This window comes from Falco naumanni, chromosome 2, assembly GCF_017639655.2.
Source record: "Falco naumanni isolate bFalNau1 chromosome 2, bFalNau1.pat, whole genome shotgun sequence".
In the NCBI taxonomy this organism is placed as follows: Eukaryota; Metazoa; Chordata; class Aves; order Falconiformes; family Falconidae; genus Falco; species Falco naumanni.
The window spans coordinates 86538552-86558678 of NC_054055.1; the positions used below are offsets into that span (position 1 = coordinate 86538552).

General features: G+C 34.9%; 1 protein-coding gene across 11 annotated transcripts in view; it reads left to right on the top strand.

Moving 5' to 3' along the window:
• Window positions 1-20127, top strand: part of DMD (dystrophin) — a 1096913-nt gene that overhangs the window by 423514 nt on the left and 653272 nt on the right. For 8 of the 11 annotated variants that reach the window (XM_040582467.1, XM_040582466.1, XM_040582468.1 and 5 more), the window contains 6 exons: window positions 1407-1577; window positions 10728-10907; window positions 12907-13035; window positions 14617-14787; window positions 18353-18475; window positions 19954-20091. In XM_040582467.1, the coding sequence (XP_040438401.1) occupies window positions 1407-1577; window positions 10728-10907; window positions 12907-13035; window positions 14617-14787; window positions 18353-18475; window positions 19954-20091 (912 nt within the window). Of the gene's footprint in view, window positions 1-1406; window positions 1578-10727; window positions 10908-12906; window positions 13036-14590; window positions 14788-18352; window positions 18476-19953; window positions 20092-20127 lie in introns of those variants that run through there. The other 3 variants (XM_040582470.1, XM_040582471.1, XM_040582473.1) reach the window with 3 other exon arrangements.

A 20127-nucleotide genomic window follows, 5' to 3' on the forward strand; every position in this document is an offset into this window, starting at 1 on the left:
CCAGGGATTTATCTCTTGACCTGACTTTAAGTTCTGAGGTCTCATTTAATAAATTTGGCATACAAGAAAGCACATAAACCATATGCAGTGAAGAAGAAATGTTATGAGTTTTTAGTAGTAAGACTCTACAGAGTTATAATATATGATCAGGGACACTTTATTGCTTATTCCCTGGGCAAATCTGATCTGTTTACTCAGGGATAGAAAAAAGCCATGTACCTAACCTTCTAACATCCTATTACATTTTAAAACCTCAAACTCTCCTTGGCAGTCAAGCTAGGAATCAACTTGATCATTCTGACTATTTGTACTCAAACAGTGTGAAAGCCCAACATTTTTTTCGTAGCTACTGATGCCAGTTTTGGATGCCAGACACTACTGTAGACAGTTAATTTTTGGTTTAAAAATATTAAATAAAATTCAGTGGCCACAATCTCACTTGATTACTAATTGACATGCAAGGTAGTTAGTCATTTCTTTTAAATATTAGGGACCTAAAGAACACTTTTAATCCGCTTTCTTTGCTCAGGCTTTTTTTGAACTTCAGCACAACGTAAGTTATTCATTTGTATTTTCTAACTGCTAGTTGCCTAATGTCTACTGTGGTGTAGGTTCTCATCTGAGATCTCTGCATTTACTCTTCTGCCTTCTGTACTAAGTATGTGGAACCTTCTCTCTCTCCCTGACTACGCTCAGAGGCTTGCAGGGAAAATTGTATTTTTCCTCTTCCTCCAGGTTACACCAAAATGCAGTGTAAGATAGTCAAGACAATATAAATACTCAGCCTTTCTTCCAGGTACCATGTGATATGCTTAAAAGAACTTAACAAACACACCACAGATTGTCCATAGTTCTTCATGTCCAAAATATTCAACACATTAAAAATTGAAGTTACTTGTGCTTCCTTAGTTTGAAATTGTTCAATAATTTCTGTGTTTTGAGATTTTGGGTTTGCTTTGGCATTTTTTTTCTTCTTCTTTGTAATGTAGTTAGATAGAAAAATCTCGAGGATTAAATATCATTAAATGGCTATCTATATGAAAATATATGTCTTGAAGGGTTTTGACATCTCTTTTGCATCTCAAGGAAAGCCTGTTAATTCCATTGTTCCAAATTAATTTTCTATCCATGACTTTAAAATGAAGGAGGAGGTTTGCAGATGTCTACTGCTAGTTCAAACTCAATGTGTCTTTACACACATATTTTTCTGGTAGATGTTTGCATTCTTGCAGTCAAATTACAGATATTGAAAGAACTAAAGACAAGAGATGACTATATTAGAAGTGCAGCTTGGCTTGTGCAATTGCAAGTTAAGCTTTAATAGAGGTGTCATATAGAGAATGGTATATAAAAATCATGAAACCTGTTTGACTAAAGAGTTAAACACCAAAATTTTCTTTCTGCAGGTAACAGAGAAAAAGCAAGAGTTAGAGAAATGTTTGAAATTGTCCCGGAAGCTACGAAAAGAAATTAACGCTATAACAGAATGGCTTGCCACAACAGATGCAGAATTGACCAAGAGATCAGCTGTGCACGGGATGCCTAGCAATTTGGATGCTGAAATTGCCTGGGGCAAGGTAACAACATAAAACTCACTGTACCTTTGTATATTTCAGTTTATGCCTATTACAGAAATATAGATTTATTTAATGATAAAAAAAGAGAATAAAATCTCTTGCATTTTAATTAGTGGAACTTTGTAACAGTTATGGCATTATCTTAGCCTAACGTTAATACTCAGAAAAATTTAAACCATCTTGTCTCTGCATGTATCAATAGCACAATTCACTGTCATATTGCAGTAACCTTCACTGAGATGACTTTAAAGTTAGAATTTAATTTTTCAGAGTAGTATAAATTATCCATTCGTTATCCATCTAAATAGTGATCCATATAAATAGAGGTTCCTTTCTCTCTCATCCCATTCTACTCATGATTAAGGAGTATTAAACAGTAAAACAGCTTCATTGGGTGAAAGATTAAGGATATAAGAACACTGTTCTGTTCCAGATGTTCAGAGAGCATCCAGGAAGTGGTGTATTTGTTTTCTTACCCTTTTTGGTTGGTAGCTCATTTTTTTTCTGGAGGCTTCTTACTTCCATGAGACTTCACCTTGAACTCTTATTTTAGATTAAAACCTAAAGTCTAAAATGAAACTTTCCTCAAAAAAAAACCCTATATGTGCCACAGTTTAGATAAGCATCTTAGAGAATCACTGAGGAATGCAAGAGTTCTACATCAAACTGTGTATCTCTGTGTGATGTTAAGACTTAGCACAGTATCTTTCAAACCTAGCTAATCTAGTTTAAACTCTGCATATGTAGTAAAAATCCAGTCTAACTCAGAACATAAACCAAGTCTTCATTGTACACACATACAAAAATCTGTGCATTAGAGGAAACTATGCTCAGCATTATCCAAAGCTTCAAAATTTCAAATAATTATGTACAGCCAGCAGAATTTTAGATAGATTTTCCTATATAATTTCAAAACCAAACAACAAAAAAACCCTTAAAAAGTATTGGGGTTTTATGCAAAAATTTACCACTTCTGCTTTGTTTAATATGAATAAACATTTAAACATTTTACCATTTAACCATGCATTATAGAAATAGTTATAAATAATATACAGGCAAACTTACTTATTTTTTTTAAAGACTGTCCAGATGGCAGTGGAGTAAAACTTGGTTGGTGGTTTGCTTTATTTGAGTTTTGGTTTTTTGAGGCTTTGTTTCCCTGTTTTAACTGCCCATTTCAAGCTTCAGATCTTTACCCTTGAAATGCACTGATGATTTACAGACTCATAACAAGAAAGTCTGCAAGTCTTTTGTGAGATTTGGAATTGGGTGGTTTTTTTCACCATGGACAATATTTTAAAAGTAGTATCCAAAAATATAAAAAGATCAACTTTTTCTATTATTATTTTAAAAATACTGCTTTGACTTTGAAATCAAAACCCCAGTCCCTAAAAAAACAACTGCTGCTTGATGTTCTCTCATTTTCTCTTGGTGCTTTTCTTACAGTAAAGTGCATGTAGTTCCTGTCATTACTTTTGATTGATATTGTGAACCTAAAATCCATAATAAAGGACAAGTGTCAGATTTTTAAGAGATGGGTTAGGCAATCATATGGTTTTAATGCCTCCAAACTAACCTACCAGTTACTCAGTCCATTTATCCAGTCATGAAAGGAAGAAAGTACAGCTCTATGGAAACAGAAATGTACACTTTATTTTCCTGCTTTTGTGTTCAGCAAAATTAATCAGATGTGTATAGCTTCACAGCAGTATAAATAGAAAGATTTGTCCTTAATATCATTTAATTTTAGATACGAACTCTAATGTTTCAGAAGCTGCGTAATTAGAACCTAAATCCTGACGATCAGTGCAGTTACACAATGGGAAGTACTTCTTATGTCTTACACTTGCTACAAGTACAACATATCTTTATCTCATGACAATCAAAAAAGGTAACAAGAGCTAATTAAAATAGGAAATATTACAATGAAAAATATATCAAATGAGAGCCATCCCACCTATTATTTATTACCATTCAGTATTGTGAATTCTCACAAGGAATTAATACGTAAAGGGTTGCAGGAAAAACAGGTAAAAGTTTTTTGGCTTCCAGTCCTGCCCAAAACCTTCACAGCAGTCTGACCTCATATAGGACCTCAGCTTTTCTCCTTCAGTCAATTCATCACTAAAATAAGAATAAACAAACAACTTTGTATGAGAGCAGCTGACTGTTTTTGCAGTATGTACATACTAAGTGAGTGGCTTTCAGAATTCCTTTATTAAGATTCTCTTTAGGAAATACAAACCAATATTCACATAAATATAAGCGTACTTTTGATACTGAGCGATCCAACAGATAGTATACTTGGCAGATCCCAACCTTCCAAATGTAAGTATTTGCAGAAATTATGTGAAGTGCGTATACCTTTTCCTTAAGAATCTGCTCCCTCTAAGAGGCAGGAATTGCTGTGCATTATCCTAGACACTTCAGAACACTTGTGAGTACCTCATAAATAAATACAATACTGATACTTCTATGTGGATTTCACTGAGGCGTCATACAAAATTGTACATCAATAATTCAGTCCCCCGAACCACATTCTCACAGTATCTGATTAATGTTGCAGCTTTGGGCTTTTGACTGCTTGGGTAAGTAGGCTGCCGAGGACAGTAACTGATCTAATGAAATGCACTGGGAGATGAATTAAGCCCAGCAGATTCCCATTGTGAGGAAAGTCTGCAGAAAAATTAAGGTGGAAAATGGAGGGAGAGAGAGAAGAACTCAATAGTGCGAACAAACTGAAAATTGGATGTGTGCTGCTGTCAATATAACTAAGCTGAGAACTCATAATCTTTTTTCTTTATAGCACAGGGAAGCAGTTATATTTATTACTGCACTTACTCATTTTCAGTACCCAAGACTTCTTAAAAGTGAAAAGAACTCAGAGGCTTTCAAAGATAATTATAGAGGTTAGAATAAAAAAATAATCATGAATGCAAACATTGTCTTAAAGGTATAAACACCTAGACATAAAAAGGAATATCTGTCTTGAGTTGGAAATTACATTAATGAACACAGCATTAATCTGGACAGAAAAGGAAGTGTGTGATTTAATTGTTCCTGTCTAGATTTTTTTCTAAGGATGGAACAAAAATTTGACTGAGTTATGTGAAATTAGATGGGCAATATACTAAAGACTGTAAATCCTGCCTCTGTACTCAGTAGAGACAAGCTAAATCTTTCAATTTGAATTCGGTTCTGTTATAATAGATAAGGAAAATGACATGCGGGTGGGAAGATAGTCATTAAACATTGTATATTAGAAATCCATTCATAATTAGAAGTCTGATTTAGTGAACACATTTATCACTGAAGACTTTAACTGTTGTGGGGTTATTTGTCTTTTAATCAGGAACTGGCCTGATAAGAATTAGATTTCCAGGAAACCATGTTCTCAAAAAGGAAATGGCAGATGGTATTACCAGAAAAAGTTCTGTATCACTCCCTACTATCAGCAGTATGAGTCTGCCAGTGCTTTAATGTTATATTTTAGCACAGTGTATAATACGAGTGAGTATAAAGTTGACTTGAAGTACTTAGAATTACATTAGCTAACACATTTAGCAACATATTTCCTGTCAGTAAAATCAGTAAAAGAAAATGATCTGAAAATTGTGTCAACTGATTCATAGTCAGTGGCCAGAACACAATAAAACTAAAAGATGTGCTGTGAATTAACAAATAAATATGTACAATCAGCCACTGAGAAGGCCATAATGTCAGCTTCTGATTAATTCTGTAATCCCACCCGTGAGAGCTGAGCCACCTAACTCATTTTTTTTATAGAAGTTCAAATTGCAAAGATTACTTCTAAGTAATCCACAGCGCACAGGCAGCGTACAGGCACATAGCATTTTTCTTCAGTCATTTGTTGGCTATGAATTCTTTTAATCTACATATGCTAATGACCAGCACAATTAAAATACTATCCTCTGCATTGAGTCACAATTTTGGTTTTTTTTAAAAAACATAAGCAGCTCGACTTGATACGTGGTAGTCTTATCATTGTAAAGTATAGCTCAGAAACCCTCTGCTCCACATCCTCTGAAAAAAGCCGTTCCTACGTAGCTTCTGTTTTCAAAGATAAATAATTCCTAGCTAGTATTTGCTAATGTGAAGGAGGTTATGATTTTCACTCCCTTATAAAACATGAAGGGGAGGGAAAAAACCAACCAAAACCAAATACCAACCCCCCCAACCCTCCCCCCTAAGATTTTCTGGTAAACTGAAAGGGAAAGAGTATGCCATGGTACAGCAGGGTCGGAGAGCACGCTGCAAACCCCACTCGAAGTATACACATCTGGTCAGGGAACTGCATTTACTTACACTAACATGATTCAACCTGTCATCCTGTGGATGCATATGCAAAATACTGTTGTAGGCAACTACAAACCTCTCAGTAAAGCTTGTCCCCATGCCTTTGTACACTGCAGAGCAATCTGGCTTCTGCCCAGGTTTCAAACCATCTGAAGTTGTTTTTCTTAAATAAAACTCATTTTACACTACAGCTTCTTTCCTGAGGTTTTGGAGGGACTGGTATAAGGGAAGCTCAGCTGGTCTTATCTCTCTCTCCCTCTCCTCCTTCTGGTGTTACCAGTATGGGGATTAGAAACTGGTCACCTGAGGCAAGCTCTGCTTGCAGTTTTGACAAAGAAGGATCTGGCTGATTGCTTTCATTTCCTGGGTGCCAGGATCCTAGATGTCATTTCTCTTGGAAATGTTCAGGTCCTGGGAGTTCAGTGGTGATGCAAACTCCCACTTTTGATTAAGGCACGCTACCAGCATTTTTCTGAGAAACACAAGTGAGAAAAGAATAATGGTTCCTTTAAAAGTGAAGGAAAGATTTCATTCAGTGAAATACAAGTTATTTTTTGGGGTCAAAGAATTTCTGTTGTGGTATCCTGTATCAAATAACTATAACTGGTCCTTCAAAAAATTAAAGTACAAGTTTCCTCTAAAGACATATTTCAGAATTCTGTCTAACAGAAGTTTGAATGGAGAGATTGCTTTCATCTTTAACTCTCTTGTCTGCTAGTAGATGTGATCCTACCTGAAGAAATGTAAAGAAAAGATGGCCATATCTCTCTCCCTCTCTCACCTCTTAAAATAATATGTATAATTTGTATACACATTTTAATGAAGCAATCTTTGCTGTAAGTATTTATGGAACCTTTGTCTCCCAGCAGGTAACACACACTTGAATAAACTTTTGTTTTATAGATAAATATACTAGTCCTAAGGGAAAGAGTAAAAACCTGAATGTAATAACCACTATAATGACAAATAGCAGAGTGAATGTAATCTGTTTTCAAACACTGTTGAACATTGCTAACAAATATTCAGAGCTGCAAATGAATTCTGGGTGATGTGATGCTTAGTTAAATCTTTTATTTACATAGTTCCATTCCCCCAAAATGCCATGTGAGATTGCATCAGAAAATTAGCTTCTTCCCAACTTCTAACATGTATATATTTTATTTATGTTACATAGTTTCATCCTGATTGTTGTAGTTTAACCCCAGCTGGTAACTCAGCACCACACAGCCGCTTGCTTACTCCCCGCTCACCCAGAGGGATGGGATGTAGAGAGTTGAAAAGGAATGTAAAACTCAAGGGTTCAGATAAGAACACTTTAATAGTTGAAACAGAATAAAAATGAAAGAACAATAATAACAGTTATGACAATAGCAGATATAATGAAAAGGGGAAGGGAAAGAATAAAATCCAAAGGGAAAGAAAGAAAGGAACATGTGGTGCACAACGCAACTGCTCACCGCCCGCCAGGGCCTGGCCAGACCCCCAGGTACATGTACGAGGCACAGTGTCCCACGGTATGGAATGCCTCTTTGGGTAATTCGGGTCAGCTGCCCTGACTGTGTCTCTTCCCATTTCCTTGTGCCTCTCCAGCCTTTTCGCTAGCAAGGTCCAAGGAACTGAAAAGTCTCACATCAAAGCCAAACAGAGCACCATACTAGCTCCTAAGTTAATTAATTCCATCCCAGCTGAAACCAGAACACTGATAAACACACAATTTCAAAATGTATAAATTTCCTAGTCCTTCTGGGAAGAATTTCACCACTTTATTTGTTAATGTTTCATATTATACCCATTGCGGTGGTATTTGAGATTTTGGGGCTTTTTGGTTTTTTTAAGGTGTCAGATGTTTTAAATGTCATTTTTAAATTAGAGACTTAACACTTCTAATTCTGTAGTTAAAATTGAAGTTCTACATCTTTCTTACATATTTTCAAATAAACTGCACAGCTGAAATGCAATCTGATCTTAGGGGAACCAGAAGGGTGTTTTAATCCAGCAAGATTGGGGTTTTTCCCCTTAATTTTGAAATATGCTCTTCTATTTCCCAAGAACATACAAGGAAGGGTGATAAATGAATGGCAATTCGCTGATTATTGGAACTTGCTGTTCAAAAATTAGTGAATTTTGAAAGCCACTCCATGAGTTTTAATGAAATAATCTCAGTTTTATCTTGAGATCATGACACATTTTTTATGTTTCGTATAGCACTGCTAAATTAATAGCAGTCCTTTTGTCTTTTTGTTACAGAAAATTTACCAATGCTATCTGTCATATTGCAATGGATTAAGTATATGTAAACTGTCACTGTCTAGTAATACTGAAAAGGGGAAGGGAATTCTGAAGAATATAATGAAGAAATATAAATATTAAAACAAACAAACAAACAAAAACCAACAAACAAATATGTTATCAAAGTTTTTAAAGAACTGAAAAAAACATTGTTAGTTTACCCAGTACACATTGTCTCATACAGAGGAGGTCCTAGCTGATAATGAAGCATGGAATCCTGCTGTCTTTACAGACCTTGCAGGTATTTCAGCTGTATTCAGTGGGTCAAGGATTTTATAAATAAGAACTTTGAATAATTGAGATTTGAAATATTGATGAAGGTGACTTTTTCACTTTGATGTAGTGTTGAGGGGCTCAATGTTGTGATGTTGTGGGGTTTTTTGTTTGGTTGTATTTTTTAAGAAGGTGAGGGAAGTATGATTTTTACTGATCTCATTGGTTATGTCCCTTACTTGCTAACACACAGGAGTGGTAATATTCATATTGCCCAGAGGTGCACATAGTTCTTTTGTTTACATTGTTTATTTACTTTGAAAGGAACAACTCCTGGGCAAAGCACTTACACTTTTTGTTACACATTGGGAATTATACATCTGGCTTTTGGGTAGCGGTTTTATTCAACAGACATTTATCTGATCCATCTATTTACATTTCTAGTTGGGATTAATATTATTATATATAGCACAAGACTGGTCTGAATTTTCATGCATGTAAAATGCATAGGAAACCACAAACCATAAATAATATGCTTCAGAGAATCTTTTGCAAATAGAAGCAAAATTTTTTTAGAAAAGGTAATATAGCTGATCAAAATTTTCCATCGTGTGTTGGAGGTAAATTATATTCTTTGCCTTATTCTATTTTTTGATGACATTTTGTACCTCCTGTGAAACAGATAAAATGATACTGGAAGGGGACATATTTTTCCTTTGATCTGACAATAACCTGTTGTAGTTCTGTAGTTTATAGTTAATATTTTGCATTAATCATGTCTTGGTTGTATTACAAATTCTTTATATTGGAGAAAACTGCTAGAATGTGGAAAAATTCTCACTTACATGAAATGAAAGTGTAAAACCTTTTCTGTGAAATAACATTACAAAATCAGATCATTAATTCTGTTAAGCATAGGAAGAAAGCTACTGCTTTAAGCATAAGATATGCAAAATAATTTGGAGGTTCTGTTAAGCCAAAATGAATAATTTCTGTATTGTCTTTATTGCAAACTGAAAATTCTACTTTCCAAACAACATATTATCAACTAAATCATACTGATGTGTGACCATGAGAAGTGTGATAGCATGGAGGTGATAAAGGTGTAGTTCTACTGTAGTAACAGCATTGATCCTGAGATGGAAGAATTGTGATTACAGTTTGATTATAAGTGGTTCTTCTTTTAAGTGTGTTCATGTTATCTGTGAGAAATCAGGGTCTCTGGAGACTAGTGATTCTTACTTTTCTCCTAACTTTTGTTGGCATTCAATTTGGACGACTTCATTTCTATTTGGAGATTTATATTATAAGCAGAGATCATATATGCCTAGATCATTGCTAGCAGGTGCCGTAGAGCTCAGATAAATTTCTCTCATAAAACTGGTTATATGTGGTATCAGGTGTAAGGACCTCTCCTTGCATTTCAACAAGATTGTTATATTCTGCATTGTGTCATCTTATTATTTAGTATTAAATTCCTGCTTTTTTACATGTTGTCTAAATATGTTGGGATTTGCTCTTTTTGTTAGACTTTTTGCATGTTACAATGAATATTAAGACAAGAATAATGAGTAAAATATGTGACCTATAAGGTCATTTAGATCTGTTTTCATAAAGCAAGACAATAGTGGCAGAAGATGCTGCAAATCTGATCTTATGACACTGGATATGTATTTTAGTGATTCAAACTTAGAGGTGCTGTGGACAACAGCCTATTTTAGTATTGCAGTTCGCAAAGTGAAATCCCAAGTGAATGTAATGAAAGGATGCATTTTTGCATTTAGAAAAAAAGAAATCTAACAGGAGAGAAAAGCATGGTTTCTGCTGAAAAAGATTGCATTTAAAAATATTGAAGGAATATTTAAAGGTTTCACCAGATTATTTTCAATGGAGTTCTCTAAGTCAGGATGTCATTGTGTTGCTTTATTGTCCCATTTATTATGTAAGTTTTATGTGTTATTTGATAACTATGCTATTTTATTATATGCAAAGAACTTTAAAAATCTCAATATAAATATTGTAAAATGTGGATTCTTGTTTAATAATATTAAAACTTTGTTTTGAACACTGGAATGAGAGATAATTCACTCTTTTAAAAATGAAACTATCACCAAAAAAGACTCTGAGTATATGAAGAACATTTACAAATGTATCAGAGCTAAAGAAGAATAACCTGCTTTCCACTTACTGTTCTTCACAGAATGCTTTCCCTCCCTATTGGAAATGGAGCGTGTATTCTAGCATGAATATACTGGCTCTTTTAATATTTCACAATCTTATTGTGGAGAATTTTTAAATCCTGAGCTTTTATTTTTTATTCTGTTCATGTAGGCAACGCGGAAGGAGATTGAGAAACGCCAGGTCCATCTTAAGAGCATCAGTGATTTAGGAGATAATTTGAAAACAGTGCTGAAAGGAAAGGAAAGTCTAGTGGAGGATAAACTCAGCCTCCTGAACAGTAACTGGATAGCAGTAACTTCACGTGCTGAGGAGTGGTTCAATTTGTTACTGGTAAGGAAAATGCATTTGTTCACCAGAGGAAAAGTTGGTGCCCAGTCATAGGTGCTCAGCCTTATAGGAGTGCTTTTTCTGGTGCTTTGGATTACACTGATTGAGTACATAGGCACACAGACGATCAGAGTGACTGTTGTTTGGTACATTGTGTATATTCTAAGAATCTGACTGCTTACAGAGTGATGGCTCTGTGGAGTCTTGACTGTTCATGCTTCCCATTCCTGCCTGCCTCAATAGTTCCTGGACTTTTTTGTTTGGGTTTGTTTGCTAATGAAAGAAGTGCAGGTTCTCCACAAGGACCTCAACTACTTTAATATAAACCAAGTGAAATAGGTAGTCAAATTATTGGAGTAAGTATTGGTATTGATACTAGCAACCTCAGCTGCTTTGGGCTACATTAACATTTCTCTTTGGAATAGGACAATTGGGAAGTAAAGTCCTCACCTGCATGTTGGTTTGGTCCACAGGATGGCTTTGGTGTATGCAAACTGGATTAATTTCAGTGGCAACTAAAGCAGCAGCTCTGCTCAGGGTGCACACCTGATGTGCTCAACGATTATGATTTGGTCTTTCCGTACTACATGATCTTCCTTTGGATAGTTTTATAGTGCATTTTCTGGTGGGGATAGTTACTTAAGGGGAACAGATTAAACCTAGTCAAAAGTAAACTCCCAAATACACATTTAATGCAGATTCAGGAGCCTCAGCCACAGCTCCTTCAAATTGCTGATAGTTCCGTAACTATATTCTCCCTTTACAATACATTCTGTCATGAAAAGATGACAGCCTGAACCCTTAAACACACAAGGGTCTTAACTATTGGGCTGCCAGAATGCTTTGGGGAATCTTGTATGCCGTTTCTGTTGATGAGAGCACAGGACTACAGTTTCAACCCCAAGAAACTGAAGTAGTTCTCAAAGGTATCTTAGATTCTACCATGACTTTTCAGACCTTGATGTGTTAGAGCTCTGCTAGAGTCTGTGTGGCTACATTACAAATGCTGCTGCAGTGGATGTACAGCATTGCTACAGGACTTCTTCAGCTGTATGCAGTATACAAATTACAGCATCTGGCTGTGTCTATCTTATCTGGAAAACAAGCATTTCATTCAGTATGATGTAGGTGCTCAGCTTCACTGTGGAAATGATTATAAGAAACATACAATGAAGTTTATAGACTGGTATCATTGTGTATTCCTCTACTTTCTGTCTTTCTCTGCTTTGGATTCTTTAATTTTTACTAAACCCCATGATAAGAGAGTCTAAGAGAAGGAGTTGGTCTTTTGCTGCTTTTAGAACAGTGTAAAATAAAAGTATATGTATGTGTTGGCCAAAAGGACTAGTAAAATCTTTGATTTTGTGTGGTACACATACATATTGTGTGGATATGCATAAGCCTCATTTTACTGAGCTCACCAAAAAAGACTAAATGCTTGTAAAGTAAGGAAAGGAGAAAAAAAATATCAGAATATCACCTAGAATAGCTTTTTAAAAAGCAGAGTCTCAAAGCAGAGAAGTCAAATGAAATGTAAACAAGAGTTTTTGATACAAAGCTCCCATTCTTGATTGTGACTTTGCAAGTGCATCCTTGTTACCATCTATGTTTCAGTCAATTCAGTGGCTTTCCAAAATAAGGTTGGTACCTGGCTCTTGAGAAGCTCTTCTTTCCACCTCCAGTAGGTCTCGCTACCAGCTTCCTGTCCTTCTCAGCAGCCTAGCTGAGGTGCAAGACACCTGTGTCGTGATGTGACTTTACCACCCTGCTGCCTGTCACTTTTGAAGCTTCTTTCTGTCCTAGAATGTCTTTTTAAAGACACTTAAAATATAAAGTGAAAGCAAACAAACAGCAGATTCTGTTCTTCACAAAACAAGCAGTTACTGTGTATAAAAAAGTTTAAATTCATGTGTGCATGTTTGCCACAGTTGGCATAATTACAGTTGTTGTTTCAGTTCTGATTACTTTTTTTGTATGCAGTATTTACCTTTTCCACATACAGGAATATCAAAAGCACATGGAGGCTTTTGATCAGAATGTAGCTAATGTTACAACTTGGATGTATCGTGCTGAAATACTGTTGGATGAATCTGATAAACAAAAGCCCCAGCAAAAAGAGGAAATTCTTAAGGTAAAAAAATGCAATTTTCTGAAAAACATTCATTTTTAGACTGAAAAGGACAAATGTCATAACTAGCATATTTTGAAGGGTATCACAAATTGATTAACATTCCTTTTTCTGTGATGAAGCTGCCCTCTGGCAGCTTGTAGATTACGTAGTAAATTTGCACTGCATTGCAAAAGTTAAAACCCTGCAGAAATAAACCCCGATATGTTATTATAAGCCTTGGAGACTTGCTGGTGAATAGAACAGCAGCTCATTAAATCTTTGTTTGCTGGAAAATACTCATTAAACACATCTGGTAGAACAAAATCTGTTTTTTCTGTGTTCTTCATTTTTAGTTTCTTATCTGTTTTTCTGTGATACTTTTCTGATATCTGTGGTATCTGCATTTGATATCTCTGTCATGTGATTGTTCTAATTCTATAAACACTGCATTGATACCAAACCAACACGACAGAAAAGAATATTATATGGTGAACTAGCTGTATAGTAATGGTTTAGTGCATTGATCAGAAAGTTTTATTTGGCCTGTTGCATCATTTGACCAACTGATGAGAAATTAACATGCAAGATAGATGTGAATTTTAAAGTATCTCATTTAAAACACCTTATTTGTTAAGATTAAACAACTTCAAGTTGTTATCTGTATAGATATCTTTTCTTACGAAATCAGTGTGAAGTTTTACTTCGTATTGAACTCCATGGTCAGTACGTACTATCTGAGGAACAGTTTGCAAATCAAAATCAGAATCTGACACATACATAACACCATTTACTAAAGCAAAACTTTACAAATTCCAAAACAGAACATAAAGCAATGCCCCATTGATCTCAGCAGGATTATGGGACATTATTGACTTTTGTAGTCAAATGAACAATTTTGCCACCATGAGGTACAAAGTACTGTTATCTTTGCCATCAAAACAGGTGTATATATTTGTATCGCAAAAAGGCATTTCATACAGACAGTAGAATGTAATTCTTAATGCCCAATGGTGTTTATGATCCCTGAATGCCTGGCTATCTTTTTCGGCCTCTGCCCATACAGGGATCTAATGTTAAGATTACTATTGCAAAGGAAGAATGTATTAGCATTTATTTATTTTAATTTTTTTTAAGTTTGTGATAGATTTCTCGAAAAAATTCCCACTGGTTTTAATTTGGTGATTTTCCCCTGCCTCAACTATGGGCATGAACAGTAATGAAAACAACAGCTAAACATCCAGTTCCATAATACATGTTTAGGAATATATGTTTAGGAAATAAAATAATTTGGCGTATTTTGAAATATGCTGAGAATTGCATTATTGCAGATAAGAACCTGCCTAGAAATAATACTCTCCATTAATTTCCTTTAGTAGATATTAAAACAGACATGTAGATACATTCCTGCTATAAATTTGAGGTATATGAGTGGGAATGTTATCTATGTATTTCTACTGGATTTACACACTCATGCATAAGTATCTGAATTTGCTTTGTGGTTTTGCTCCCTATTCCTTTGCACACTTTCTCTCTCTCTCTCTCTTTCTCTCTCTTTGCATTTATTACTAACTTCAAGCCCTGTCTCTTGCTCACGGACTGTAGCGCTTAAAGGCTGAGCTGAATGATATGCATCCAAAGGTGGACTCTGTGCGTGACCAGGCGGTAGACTTGATGACAAACCATGGAGATCACTGCAGGAAAGTAATAGAGCCCAAACTGTCAGAGCTCAACCAGCGATTTGCAACTATATCACAAAGAATTAAACGTGTTAAGGTAGGAGGACTTGCTTCCATATGGGGATGCATACAAAATGGTATTTATTTAAGGTACACAATTACAAGTACATAGCAAGCTACAGTTTATTCAAAAACTAAACTTTTAAAGGAAAAAAAATGTAGATCCTAAGAATATATATATATATATTTTTAAGTGTGAAGGTTTGTGATTTTGAGCTTAAAGGTCTTTTTTCACTGTTTCACAAATCAAAGTATTCACTTTATATGAATGTAACGATGATTAGTTCATTAACTTTTAAAGAATGAACAACATCTGGAAATTAGTAAGATTCTTAATCTTTTCAAGATATGAATAGCCTTTTTTTTTAGATAGATTGGCTTTTGAGGGCTGAATTTTTATTAAATGCATTCAGTCGTTTCCTGTGAGGCTATGACTCACCAAGGTTTGAGACAGATAGATATATACAGATTATATCAACTGTACTTCAGCTACTTATCTGTACAACTAGTTTGACTACTGAATCTGGATTCAGTATGGGTTAGGTAATTTTTAGCCAATTTGTGACTTCTGAATTGAAATGAAGAAGGACATAAGCCGTCTACTTTCTCCATTGTGTTTGCTGCCTTTATTGCAGAGAGCTATTCAGCACATTAAAGCAGACAACTATGCAGGTTGGTATACAGGATAATGAGAATGCATGGATCCTGATCTTAACTGGGTTTGCTGGCTACTGTAATAGCACTGGAGATGAATGCACAGAGGATCAGTGGCACAGCAGGAAATAAGCTTTGCAAAAAGCATAAGCAGACACACATGGCTTTTATGAGTTGTTTGGGGTTTATGCAGGGCTCAGTACCCTGTAACCAGCTAATTTTTTGTGTATATTTGAGTTTATTTAGGTTTAACTTCTGGAACAGAAAAGAATGTGTCCTGTGTCCTAATAATTATGAATTTTTTTCCTCCTTATTGGCCATGAGTAGTACTTCAGCCATCACAGCGTGTTTCTCACTTCTTACACAAGTACAAACTGCAGACGGAGAACATCTTGGCATAAAGCCCAAACAACTGTGTTGTGTGATGCTTTTATTCTGAACATCTGCTATCTGCAGTCTGGATTTCCTTCTCAGTTTTACTTTGCACTTCCAGGATGCTTTAAGCATACAGAGCTGATGGAGCCTTTGATAGGGTTGTGTAAAATTGTGCTTGTCTTAGGGGAAAATCGGACTGCTCGTAGATGGTTTATCATGGGTTAACTGCATTGCATGTTACGGGCTTACTCAAAGAAGGGGCAAAAGATGCTTGTCAAGGTGAAGTATCTTCAAAACAGCCTGCAAACCTTTTTCACCTGTGAACCTTCTCTCCCAAGTATTGTTCCATTTATGATTGTATAGGCAAGATGAGCTGGAACGGCAACAGCTCACTAGGCTTTATATACTATGTACATAGCATTACTACAGCACATAATTTCAGTGGTAAATTAGAATTTAGGGTACCTTTTCCAGGGCTTTGGGGAATCATCAGCTATGGTATGATTCACAAAGGATATCTATAGTAATAGATATTGCATTAGATAGAGAGGCAGGAGATTCTGTGATTTCTTAGTTCTGCTTACTTGCCATACGCATTTGGGTAAAGGACTACACTGCTGGGTGTCCCATTTTGTCCACCTGCATAATGTGTGTAACTGCACTTCCCTTAGTCATGCTTTCATCTGCATGGGATGAAGAATTATTATTATTATGTGTTGCTATTATGCTTCTGAAGTGTTTTGTGGTGATTCTTTTTTTCTTACTTAGGTAAAATTTTCAAGAAATAATTCAAGTAAGCCCTCATAATACATTCTTAGTCAGTTCTCATCCTCATCTGTTTTCAAATCGCCTATTTTTTTTTCAAATACTAGCAATTATTGGTATAACAGTGAAGTAAATAAGAATTTACCTGTGAAATCAGTAAACAGTAGTACATAATTGTGTCTTGAATTAATAAAATTACCATAGTGTACTAAAATTTTCAAGTAGTCTTTGAAACTCATTCAATTATTGGAATTTCATTAACTATTTTTCCTTCTATTTTCCATTTTTGGGGGGGTTTCTTAGCATTTTTCACAGATTAGTAATTTTATATTTTTGTTTTATTAGTTGATTTGACTTTTAGTGAGATTTAAGTACTTTTGAAGACATCCTTCAGAGCATTTAAGAAGAAATTACTGTGTAGTTTGCTATTAATTCTTCCTCAGTTGAAGTGCTTGCTGAGTGTAATCCTGAGCTTCTTGATGAAAATATGTGAACACAGTATTATTCTCTATAAATATTGTATATTATTATATTTCCATTAATGTTCATAACTCTGCAAAATCTTTGTCATTAAAACAATCAACCAGATATAATTAAGGCATTTTTACCCTAATTGTCCCAGATCATCTGTGTAATAGCTTAAAACAGATTGCAGCTGATGTCCAGTCTCTCTTGTTTTAACTGATTAACTTTGGTTTTTACCATCTTCATTACAAACTTTTGCTTTGCAGTAAATACAAATTGTACTGGAAGGAAGAGTGGAAGGGAGCTAATTAGGATATAATGTGCTTATGTCTTTAGCAAGTAGACAATTATATGTCCAAGAGTTCCTAGAACATCATAAAGCACTAATTACCTTTAAATCTAAATTTTGTGCAAGAATCATCAAGAATTTGCCACTTTTTTTGCATTTAAAGCATGGAAAGAAGAAAACTTTTTCTACTGATCCTTTACAATGCACTTAATAAATATACTGCATTTTGTGCATTAAGTTATCCACAGACACTTGGGTATCAGGTAGATAAAAAGCACAGTATTGCTGCTAATAAGTGTCACTTGTTGTAGAGTTTAAAAGAATGCTAAGCTAGAGCACCATAATTATACTGTGATAAATTTTGGTGGAATTGATCTGATTTGTTTGGTTGAAGGGTTTTTGGTCCTGCGTTTTTGTTTAGGCTTTTTACAAACACAAGCTCTTTCAGTGACATTTTGATGATTCTTTTTAACGTTTCAAATTATTTTTAGGGGAATATCATACACATAAATAATCTGTCTTTTTTTTTTTTTTTTTTTTTTCCATAATTCACCTGGAATCTTTGCTATTCTTTATGAGAAAGCAATGATTTCAAAACACTGAAGCAAATTATCATGATTCTCTTTCTCAGTTGGTAGTAGTAAATGGGTTTGCATCTGAATGGTTTGCTTGTTGCTGTGTGGGTAACTTATGACAAACCAGCTTTAGCCAAGTTATGTCAACACAATTTTTTCAATAAATCCTTATGTTACACTGTTTATCTGAACCTGCATTTACACACAAATGTGAAAATATAATTAATTTTTGGTTTTAACTTTTCACTCACCATAGAATTTTCATGCTTTCTTATATGGAAATTTTACAGTACTGTTAAATACCTATCTTTACTTATCTCTTTGGGTACTTTTAGTTATATGGTGTTGATATTTTTCCACATAATGGAAAGCCTACCATTGTTTTAGCAGTAGTGTGTAGAACAGATGTCTTGTTTTTTCTAATAAAACTATGAAGTGTGGGGTTTAAATAAATAATATTTGTATTTTTCCCATTTTAGCCCTTCATTCCTTTGAAGGAATTGGAGCAATTTGACTTCGATATACAAAAAATGATTGAACCACTGGAGGTTGAAATTCAGCAGGGGGTGAATCTGAAAGAGGAGGACTTCAATAAAGATATGGTAATTTGGTTGAAACGGAAGTCTGAGTGAAGGAGGCAGGGAGAAGAAAATCTGAGTGAAAATTAAAAGCTTCCATATCTGTGTTAGGATCTTTAGATATGTGTTGGACAAAATTTTACTGTGCTAATATATTATAAAATCAAAACCCCCAAGTCAGCATTAATTAAAGGTTTTAGTGACAAGTTACATGTTAGTTTATAAGAAAAGCATTACCTTGACTACTGTGAAAATGCTAAACAAAACGGGAATATTGTGTACAATTTCTATACTAGTACCAGCAATATTACAGAACAGGGAATGAATATTAAAATGTCTGTAGCAGTATAAAACCCAAGAAAACTCAGAATGATATTTCTAAATAGGCAATGGAGTAAAAGAAGGCATTCACTAAAAACAAATGCTCTGCAATGATCACTGAAAGAAATGCCACTAGCCAATTAGATCTTAACCAATGTGGTTATGCCATATCTTGTAGGTTTTGTGGCTCTGGTAGGCTTTATTACTCATTTACTCTTTGCAAGTATTAAAACTTGCTAAAGTTTTATGCATGTTGGTTTGTGGGGTGGGGAAGTGGGAGGGCGGAGTAAAATATTAATGTGCTTTGCTACAGTTGCCACTGAGGTGTGTGGTCTCCAGACTGATTTTCAGAGGGATGACTCTTCTTGGCTAGGCAATAACAGGGATTCGTCTTTAGGACTAGCTCTTTGTGAGTCCTCCGCAAGAACAAATACGTAGTTTTTTACAAGCAATGTAAAGAGTCAATATTCTTTTCCTTTGAAGGAATTATTTACATATAGCTATTCCATATCAATGCTGAAATCAATCTTTACGGGACTTTTATTTTATTTTGTTTTATTTTTTTTATGCAGGACAGGTGAAATTTAAGCCAGTATGTGCTTAATTATGCTAAACTGCAGTGCTAAATTCTAAGTGAATGAAGTTTAATGGGGCAGTTTCCACTACTTGAGCATATTTTGTTCCCTTTCCTTACATAGAAGGTTGTTCAAGAGAGACCTCCCAGAAGCTGTGGCATAGATTCAACTTCTATAATTGTTTTGCTCTGTGATGATACATGAAATTGCAGTCAGGAATTGCATGGACTTCTAGCATACCATCAATTTCAGTTATTAGTTTTAATGATTAGAAATATTTTAGGTATTTCTATTCTTTTTGTTTTAAAGTAAAATATATTTTGCCTTTAATGTTTTCATCCCCTTATCCTGGATAAGGGATGCTGCATAAAATCGAATATCAAACATCTGTAGGGTTTCAAGTTCATTTTTGCTTGTACCCCTCAAGTACCTACATGTATTGTAGAAAGCAGGTAAAAGTTATTTGGCCTTCGCTATAGAGCTGCAAGTATCTGTTAGATAATTACCTTAGCAGAGGAAGTGTATTTTTAGATGTCTACATCTCCTAGTACTTAAGTAATAAATAGATTAAAATGTCCATTACACTCGTTATTTTTTTTTAATCAGAGTGAAGATGACGAGAGCACAGTGAAAGAATTGCTGCAAAGGGGTGACACGCTTCAAAAGAGAATCACAGATGAGAGAAAACGGGAGGAAATAAAGATCAAACAACAGCTGTTGCAAACTAAACATAATGCTCTCAAGGTATAGGAGCTACAGTTATAAGCACATACTACTAAA